This window comes from Clytia hemisphaerica, unplaced genomic scaffold (assembly GCF_902728285.1).
Source record: "Clytia hemisphaerica strain Z4C2 unplaced genomic scaffold, Clytia hemisphaerica genome assembly, whole genome shotgun sequence".
Lineage (NCBI taxonomy): Eukaryota > Metazoa > Cnidaria > Hydrozoa > Leptothecata > Clytiidae > Clytia > Clytia hemisphaerica.
The window spans coordinates 1992744-2002424 of record NW_027103334.1 but is presented as its reverse complement, the minus strand read 5'-3'; the positions used below and the strand labels follow the sequence as shown (position 1 = coordinate 2002424).

The 9681-nt window shown below is 34.7% G+C and overlaps 1 protein-coding gene across 1 annotated transcript; it reads left to right on the top strand.

Moving 5' to 3' along the window:
* Positions 1-4076: 4076 nt before the first annotated feature.
* Positions 4077-8906, top strand: LOC136815939 (uncharacterized). Its single transcript, XM_067072370.1, has 7 exons — positions 4077-4177; positions 5543-5596; positions 5835-5912; positions 6252-6329; positions 7287-7364; positions 7879-7948; positions 8276-8906. Exons 1-7 carry the CDS (start codon positions 4144-4146, stop codon positions 8904-8906), a joined length of 1023 nt encoding a protein of 340 aa, XP_066928471.1. The 5' UTR covers positions 4077-4143.
* Positions 8907-9681: the final 775 nt, after the last annotated feature.

Sequence of the window (9681 nt, the reverse complement as noted above, 5' to 3'; positions counted from 1 at the left end):
GAGACGTTTTTGTTGTACGGAGGGTTGAACCATATAATTTTTCGCTTTCTTGATCGACGATTTTCTGTATTTTGGTAGGTATTTTCATATGATAAGTTAATGTTTTTGTAACCACTTGCTTTTAAAGCTTCTTCGTAGATAGGTTTGGCTTGATTGAAAATAGTTTCATTTGAGGAGTTTTTTGAAAGTCTCTTGTTTATGGAAAGTGGCAGTTGCTTTATAATATTTTGAGGATGGTTTGAAGATGTGTTTACATATGAAAGGGTATCATTCGGTTTTTTGAACGGTCGGTAAGTACCTGTGTTTAGATCAAGTGTCAAATCGAGAAAATCAACGGTTTTCAAGTTAATGTCGATTTCAATGTCAAATCCTATGTTTTTGAGAATTTCGACAATTTTTTGACGGGTAGATTCAGCGTCTTTTCTTGTCAGGTTACGGAATATCATTAAACCATCGTCACGATACAAACCAATTTTACGCTTGTCAGTGATTTGCGAAAGGTTGTTCAAAATGTAAATACCGACAAGTTCACACACTTCGGCACCATCATAACTTCCCATTGTGACGTCGAAGCAATCGTGAGATTTGTTCTTTTTCCATGATACGTTGTTTGAAAAGAGAAGGGATTTACGGCAGTGATTGATTGTTCTGAGATCATTTTCTGAAATTGTTGTGTATTGCATTGCGAAATTTAGTGCGTTGTCAAGTATTTCTTTAGTGATATTTGGGTAAAACTCTTTAATGTCCATTTGAATAAAGGAGTGTTCATTTTTATTTTCGATGGATGAAAACCATTCGATGACTTGGTCGGAATTCTTCCATTGGTTAAAGTGAAGGATGTTGCGAAGGTCTGTATTGACTCTGTCTAGAATAGATTTACTGATTGCACCAAGTTCACTTTTGCATGGGTTGATAAGACGACAGGGTTGTTTTTGGTGGAAGTTTGGTTTATGGTCTTTCAACGTGATAAAAGCAGGTGAAGGTGCAAGAATTTCTGCGCGTTCGTGGACTTTGTATGAAGCTGCTATGTGCTTTGCTTCGTTGTTGATTGCAGATTCGAGATTAATAGGTGCTTTTTGGTAATTTTTTGTTACATTTTCGCGAAGCAATTTATTGTGTTGATCGGCAGGCATTTTGTATATATTTGAGGTTTTGTCTGCAAAAACATAAACTTTATCGGATTTTCGGATTGATGAGATATCATTTTTCAATTTTCTCTGAAATTGATCGTAGTTATCACGATATTCAATATTTTCGAACATATCAAATAGGTGTGATTCAAAAGATTCCAGCTCAGGACATGGTGGTGGCGTTTTACGTGATTTAAAACCAAAATAGTTCTGTCGATGATCGTCGCTGTCTGGTTCGTTAATCCAAAACATTTTCCAACGCATTCTCTTTATAACTGCTTCCATTTTATCAATAAATTTCAGTTTAGTTTAGGTATAAACTTATTTCTTTTTTATGATTTTTGTTGGCGAAAACAGCTCTAAAACGCTTGAAATTGAGCTTTTTCTATCGCGGTTTTTTGTTGAACCGCCATCTTCGTTTATGCGCAAAAGGCCCCATTTTTAAAGGGACGTTTTACGAATAATTAATACGGTTAATAAACAATAGAGAAGTTTCTGATTCGCCAATTCATTTTCTTGCAATATTTGACTAAGTCTGGGATGTTCTAAACGTTTTCGCCAACAAAAATGATAGAAAAGAAAGAAGTTTATACCTAAACTACTGATTACTGATGTTGCTTGCTGTCATCAACAATATAATGAGAAAGTGTCTATACTACATGTACCTCCTAAAGTGATACAAATGAATTCGTTGGCCATACACTGATCAAACTGGAATACTGAAACACCCCCGTGTAAATTTCTTTTCAAGTAAGGGTTAAAAACCTATCGAAATCCCAATGGGGTAAAAAATTCTTAGGCTAAAAATGACAAAAATAGGCAAAAATGGGCAAAATAAAACTTTTGCCCTGAAAAAGATACGAAAAGAAAAACATATTCAAAAGAAGTTTCAAATTTCAGAAAAATTTGAATTAAAGTTTTTGGTCACTTTTTTATCTTCATTTTCTAAGTTTAAGATGAACCACTTATCTTTGCAATGAGGTGTTAGTCTACTTGTAGTTATATTTTTTGTCTTCAAGGAAAATAAATCAGAATGCACGGACTGGTGGAATTTTTTTTGGAACAGACTTTAAAATTCACCAAATCTGACCATAAATGAATTTTGGTGTTACAAAAGAGTAACACGGCTTAACACGTTAACAATGTGAATTAGATGTAAGTGGCGGCGGACGCCTCCCTCCTGCGACTACGAAAAGACAGACCACATTTCTGAGACACGAAAATCGATAATCAGGGGCGTAACTAGGATTTTTAGGATACTGTGCAAAAAGATTCAGCTATATATAGTATCTAAGGAGGGCCCACCATGGTTGGGCCCAACAGACACTAAAATTTTTGAAAATCGACCCTCTAGATTGGCTAAAACAGCCTCCTTTTTATGCCAAATGTACCAAGAACCATTTTCAAAAAGTAGTGTGTATAGAGACCAAAATTTGAACTTACATTATCCAGGGTTTTGGGTTCTGAAGATTTTGAATTACCCATCATGTAAATATAACTTCCAAGTGTATATATTCTTCATGTGTTGTTCTTCGTTAAAATTGTTATTTTTATTCTTCCCTGAAAATAAAGACCCCTGTCTCTGTGCTCCAGTGGAATGGTATTTAGGAAATTCTAATTTGACTGACGTGTAAAATATTTTTTGATTTAGCTTGGTATCCGAAATAATACTTCAACTACATTGGAAAGAGGCAGGTTGGTCTACAGTTTAAGAGAACTTTTGACTAAGTAACCACTGGGCTACAGATACTGGGGTGCAAGTGATTTCTTGGTCTGTTTCGCCCAATCGTCAGGGCTCATCAGTATGCCTAGGACCCAGTCCTGACATAGACAGACCACAACACAAACATTAAAACATACAAGGCAAACATTAAAGAAACAAATAGGCAACACAACAAACGGACAACATAAATAAAACAACATATTTAACAAAATATATACACATGACAAATGACAAAAATGTGATGTTTATATTTTTAATTTTTTTTAAAAATCTTTTTTTAGAACATAAAGCTTATTTACATACTTTACATACCTTTTCTTTCCCAAAAATTCTATTAATAATGGTCTCAGGGTCTGGAATAATAGAGGGTGGATTTGTATGAGGGCCAAGTTGATAAATCTCTCTGGATTCATGGTAGACTGTTTTTTTAACTACCTATATACATTTTAATTTACATGTGAAAAGTTTACTGGTATGCAAACTTTGTAGGGGGGTATTTATTTTGAATTGTATAAAAATAAAAACATTATCACTTTGCATACATTCACCTTTTCTTTCCCAAAAATTCTATTAATAATGGTCTCAGGGTCTGGAATAATAGAGGGTGGATTTGTATGAGGGCCAAGTTGATAAATCTCTCTGGATTCATGGTAGACTGTTTTTTAACTTCCTATATACATTTTAATTTACATGTGAAAAGTTTACAGGTATGCAAACTTTGTAGGGGGGTTTTTATTTTGAATTGGGCAGGTCTAAAACGCCTAATACTTAATACTTAATACTTACTACTTAATACTTGATACTTACTACTTAATACTAAAAAAATTAAAAATATATACTTTTTCTATGGCTTCTATACTTTTTATTTGCACCTCAAAACAAATTCAGCCTTTTAACTGGTAAAATAACCCTTTTGTTAAAAAAGAAGCGCTTTTTGGAGCAAAAATTTTCTTTCAATCTTTATGTCCTCCATTTTCTTTTTTCCCGCCAAATTTTTGTGTTTTGAACTGTTTTGAAGACTACCCGAATCGTTCTCCTTCGTGGAGGTTATTAAAAAGTTTTGGGAAATCAAGACAGTCAATTCATGACGTAATATTTTTATACGGAGACCCCGGTTTTTCGCACTATTCACATTACCTTTGGTAAAGACCGGGGATACTCCGTATAAAATCATGGGGTAATCAAGACCAACACAAATCAGAAAGAAAAAATATTTGCACAACTCACATGGCCAACATATAAAACTGTAAAACACGAAGAAAAGAAGATTGAAAGGAATTGCAGATTGAAATGACCTCTTCTAAAGATGAAATAGGAGAACCTGGTAAGTTTTGGAAGCTTTTTATCACTAAACTCATATCGGAATAGGGTTCCTAGCAGTCAGGTAAATTCTGGTTTATGCTATGGCATGGCTCTTTTTTTTGTAGGAGAAGAAGGCCCAAAAAATACCTGTGGTTGTCTAAAAAGTTTTCTCCTTCTGAACTATGGTGGGCTAAGCTTAGGACCTGCTAAGGATCTGCTGCTGTGAAATTCCTTTTGTAAAGTTTATCCTCTGTAACTTTTAGGAAGAAAGACGAATGTAACTTTACTTATCTTTACTATAAACCTTTAGGTTTTGGCTTAATTCAGTGGGAATTGCTTAACCCTTCCTGAGTCTACAGGCCCATTTGAAAGGAAAATGTTTGATAACTGATAGATAGTCTTATTATTTTTTTGTGAGATTTTCACAGTATGTTTAAAATATTTTGCATTACAATGACATTATTACCATCCACCTGTGTGACCTGATGATATCATTAATTGTTGCCATTACGTAAAATAGGACACCCTCAGCCTCAGCTCCTCCAACTTTTTGTCACTTACTCTTAAATAAAAAAATTGAGCTGGAAATATTAAAGTGATAAAAAGTTCCAGGGGACCTATTTTGAGAGGTTGCATTAATTTTTGCCACTGCTCAGTCCATATTTTAGACATACTGAGAAAATCTCATGAAAATTTTTTAAAGTCTTTCAAAAGTTATTTTCTACAATGGGGGGGTCTCAAAAGGTGCGAAGGATTTAACAATTTCTCCCTTATCAATTTTTCCCCCTTAAAATTGTAAATTAAATTTGGGGTGCCCTTAAACAGTGCACGTGCATGGAGCCTTAGTCACTGGCTGACTTCTGGTGAAGTGTTGGTAATTTTTTTTCCATCCAAGTACTATCCTGACCAGATGATGCTTAACATCTATTACCTGATGTAGTTGATTGCTTTCGCCGTAGTGTGTTTCTCTTTTTCATCAATTACTTGCAATCAAAGCGCACAAAATCTATTCAGGTGTATTAAGACTCAAAACTTATAATTTTGTTTGTTTCTTCAGCCTTAAAATTTGTTTTCACATTTTCAGAATGATAACAATCAAATCATTTTTAGAGTTTAAGGTTGGCCATAAGGTAGGTCAGGCCACAGAGGTAGGCCATGTTTTTGACTGACACCCTTAGATAGAATTGTCTTGCAGATAATTTAATTTCACTCCCCTCGTGAAACGTGCAAATAATGTTATGAATTATGATAAATTGATGCCACATTTCCAAAATAATATCTCCCCCTAGGAGAAGTGACAAATCTTCCCTTGACAAAGTTTTTCCAGACTTATAATACCCCAACAAAGTATACAGAGACAAACTTAAAGTTAACTTTTTAATTCCAGATTTTCAATATTTTATTTCGGACGATGAAGATTGGAAGAAAAGTAAAGTCAATGGTAAGAATCCCATGATAAATTACAAAAAAACTATGTTAGAGTATTTTGTTTTTTTGTTGTGGTTAAACTTAAAGATTAAAAAATTTGAAGCCTTTTTGGTATCATCAATTTAAAATTCCCAGTATGTTTAAGTTATGAAAATTTCAGCTTACTGTAACCAGCTTAAAGCTTTTAAAATTTTGAAATTCATTGAAATTCTCTACTCTAAGACTAACTGTCCTGTTTATATTGTTTTCAGGTTCAGCTGTTGTTGTTTTAAGCTCTGGCGAATCAGACACAGATATAAAAGGCTCTTGCAGTGATGCTAAAATCAAAGGTGAAAAAAATTCCTCTATCTTTCTTATTATACTTAAGTTTCAAGACATAAATCTGAATGGAAATTTGCAAAAATGAGGTTTTAAAAGTGCGCTTAAGTTCTCACTCTGTCTCACTTGGATATAACTGCAAAAATTATACCCTCGTATTGGATGAAAGGGTGTGGCTTTCAATAGAAAAGCAATTGATTTTCCGGGGGATTTGAAAGAGTTTGGTATCCCGTTTTACTTAATCAAAGATTTTACCAAAAACTGCCAAATCTGCCAAAATGTTTGCTATTATATTAAACTTTAAGTTGTAATTTGAAGTAGGAGTTATAACATTCTGCTTGTCTTTTCAGCTACTGCTGTTGTTATTTTGGATTCTGACGAATCAGATACAGATATGAAATTCTTGCACAACAAAGTTAAATTGGAAGGTGGGAAAATTTTTCTCTATTACAAAAAGATGTGTTGCTTATCCAATAAATCCCCAAAGATTTCATTGATAGGGGAATTTTGAGGGTAGATTACCAGAGAACTATTTTTTAATGTCATCTTAAAAGCAGTGACTTGCAGTACTACAAAAGTTTCGTAAATCCTAAATTTTGATATTGAAGTACATGGCTGGAACCCCCCTGGCCTGAGGGGGGGCTAAAAGGTGGAGCTGCAATTGGTACCTGATTTTAGCCTGTGGCTAGGGGGGGGGGTAACCATGTTAGGGGTCACCTAAATTTTTTCAGATGGACCTGGGGGCTAAATTCTTTGTTTGGTGATTTTTTTCTGAACTTGTTTTTCTTTAATCATAAACTTCACTATGGAACGTCTTCTGTCTAAAACTGAAAATTTGGTATATAATATATTATCTGTAAAATTTTTTTAATCCTGTTGCATTTACTTAGATAAAAAATCTGTCTGGCAAGGGATTTGCATCCTGACTTACAAAACCTTGATAATCTGGCATGAACCTTCAGTACTTACCTTATTAAGAGAAGAAATTTGGTGGGAGCTTAATTTAATTTTTTCCGTCATCCGCCAAATTAAATTCCCGCAAAATTTAATTTTTCAAGTTAACCGCCAGATTAAATTTACTCTGAAAAAACTTTTTCGGCCATCCGCCAAATTAAATTCCTGCCAAAATTTCTTCCTTTAAGGTAGCTTATCTCCTATTTCTTTGGGCATTTATTCTATTTAGCAATAAGCTAAACTAACTGTTGTATTTGTTTCATTGTTTGAGAAGGATTTTCGAAAAAATTTGACGTATCATTGGCTTAGGGGTCACCTAAATTATTTGGCAACCAGGGGTTACCTAAATATTAGGGGTCACCTGAATTATTAGGGGGCACCTAAAACCTGCTGCCAAGCCATGAAGTAAGACTTTCGGCTCGTTTTCTCAGGTCCCGCTGTCGTTATTTTGGATTCTGACGAATCAGACAAAGACATTAAAGGCTCTCACAATGAATCTGAAGTCAAAGGTGAGAAGAATTTTCTCTATCAGTATTTTTATTTGTTAATAGAAGTCTCTGATTCAAGAGTTGTTGAAACACAAGAATTTATTTTTCATGAATCATAAAAGTCTTGAGGTGCTGGTGATCTTTCAATTTCATTGTCCAGACAAATTAAATGACTGGAAAAAGCTTCAAACCTGTAGAATAATAAAAAAGTTTAAATGAATCACTTATATCTTATAATTTTAAGTACGTAACCAATTTGATTTTTATAAGGATATGACTAGAAAACAACCAGGAAAAATAGAATTTGTCTGCTAATCAGAGGTGTCTGCCTATCAGAGTGTCCGTTAATAGGAGGTTTTACTGTATTTGGATACACTTAGAAAAAGTTGTTCTAAACAAGTTCAATGAAAATTTCTTTTTTCATGATTTTTAAAAACATTTTCCAGGGGTAGGCTTGGATTTCTTTCTCCATTTCATTGTCTAAAGATTTCATGTTATCACATTATTATAATTTTTTTGTTTTCATTGTATGTAGTACCAAAAATGGAAGATGTTAAGGAATTCATAAAGAAGGATCAAATTGAACCAAATCCGCCAGAGAAAAGGTGACAATTAAGCATATTAAAGTTTTGAGCTCTGATTTTAAATGAGCACCAGTCACAAGGGTACAAAGATTTTTTGTAAGCAAAGGGGGTTTAGGGTTTTCAGTTCCTTTGAAAACTGTTTTTGTTTGAAAGTTTTTGAGGCATTTTGGGATTCATTCAAATTCTAAAGCCAAAGCTCTATTAAATGAGAAAAGTGAAATTATCTTTGCTATGCAAACGGATTGGAGAAACGGGCGTTCGGGATCATTTTGATGATTGACTGTCATTTTTAAGGTATTTTAAGTATTGTTTTTTAAGTATCATTTTTGAAATTTTTCTCTTATTTAGGATCATGTATTTTGGCGATCTCCCATATTTGGAAACAAAGATCAACCCTACAAAGTCAGAAATCCTAAACAGTATTCATAGTGACAACGAAACAGTTATCGGTGAGGTACCAATCAGATGCCAAAAAAACGCAATTTTCATCGTAAATACATCAAAGCTTGACGATCCAAATGATATTCTGGCGGATGATAACGGGTGCTATAAGAACAATGGCTGCACATACAATTTGCTTACAGCTTATGATGAAACCTTGAATGATGACGATGAAATTCATTTAACGGCCTTACCACGCAGTAAGCATCAACTGGATAGGAAGCTTCAGTCAAATCAATATTTGGTCAGAACAACGTTTTATCGTAACGCATCCTGCAAGGATTTTACGCGAAAAATTTACGATGTTCGTCACAAGGATGGACTTTTTAGCAATAGACTCTTGCAATATAAATTTGAAGGTCCTGAACGAGATTTTGATGTTACTCACCATCAAAATTCTAAAAAGAACTTCAATCCGCACGCTAGGAAAGCTGAGCTGAGTCAACGAAAAAGAAGATTGCCCTTGCTGTCAGTGGAACAGCAACAGGTCCACTTATATTACATGACCGTCTCTTTGAGAAAGCTGGGGGACTCATGAACAGTAAAAGTGATGCATCACTTCCAACAATCAAAGGAATAAAATACCAGCGATCTCTTCAAAGAAAGAACTTATTGACAGAACAAGATCCTGTCGCAGAGTTCATCCGGTACGGCTTGCATGAAAAGAATTTCATACGAAACTTCGAAGTGCTACCTTCAATTCGTGCTGTACTCGCAGCTGACAACCAGATAAACGACATAATCAATTTCTGTACGGATCCCTCGGAATTTACCATTCTGACCATTGACACCACTTTCAACATATGCGAGGGGCTTTACGTGACTCCCCTTACCTACAAACACCTGCGCCTGTTAGAGAAGGAAAGTAGGAGAAACCCTGTTCTTCCAGGTCCAGCCATCATTCATTCTTCCCTGGACGCTAGCGTCTTTGAGTACTTTGGCCAGAAGCTTGTGAGCATCAACCCAAAAATGAAGGAGGTGCTAGCTGTTGGTTCCGACCGAGACAAGGCAATTGACAATGGATTTATGTCATCATTTCCCATCGGAAGCCTCTTATCATGCAAAAGACATGTCCATGGGAATGTTACCTCAAAACTAACACAACTTGGCATAGTTGATCAAAACAAATTTCTTGAAGAAATCTTTGGAAACGATGAAACACGAGTTAAGGTACGTATCATGTTTATTCAATTTATATTTTGTACAAATCACAATGGTGATCTAAATGAAACCATTTTCTGGATCTACTGATGTTGGCCCCATTATCACGATAAGCACCAATAACTGAATCTCTATTTTCGAAATATCAAATG

Coding starts and splice junctions, on each gene's coding strand:
- LOC136815939 (XM_067072370.1), top strand. CDS start 4,144: ATGACCTCTTCTAAAGATGAAATAGGAGAACCTG. Junction 4,178..5,542: donor AGATGAAATAGGAGAACCTG/GTAAGTTTTGGA, acceptor TTTTAATTCCAG/ATTTTCAATATTTTATTTCG. Junction 5,913..6,251: donor CAGTGATGCTAAAATCAAAG/GTGAAAAAAATT, acceptor TTGTCTTTTCAG/CTACTGCTGTTGTTATTTTG.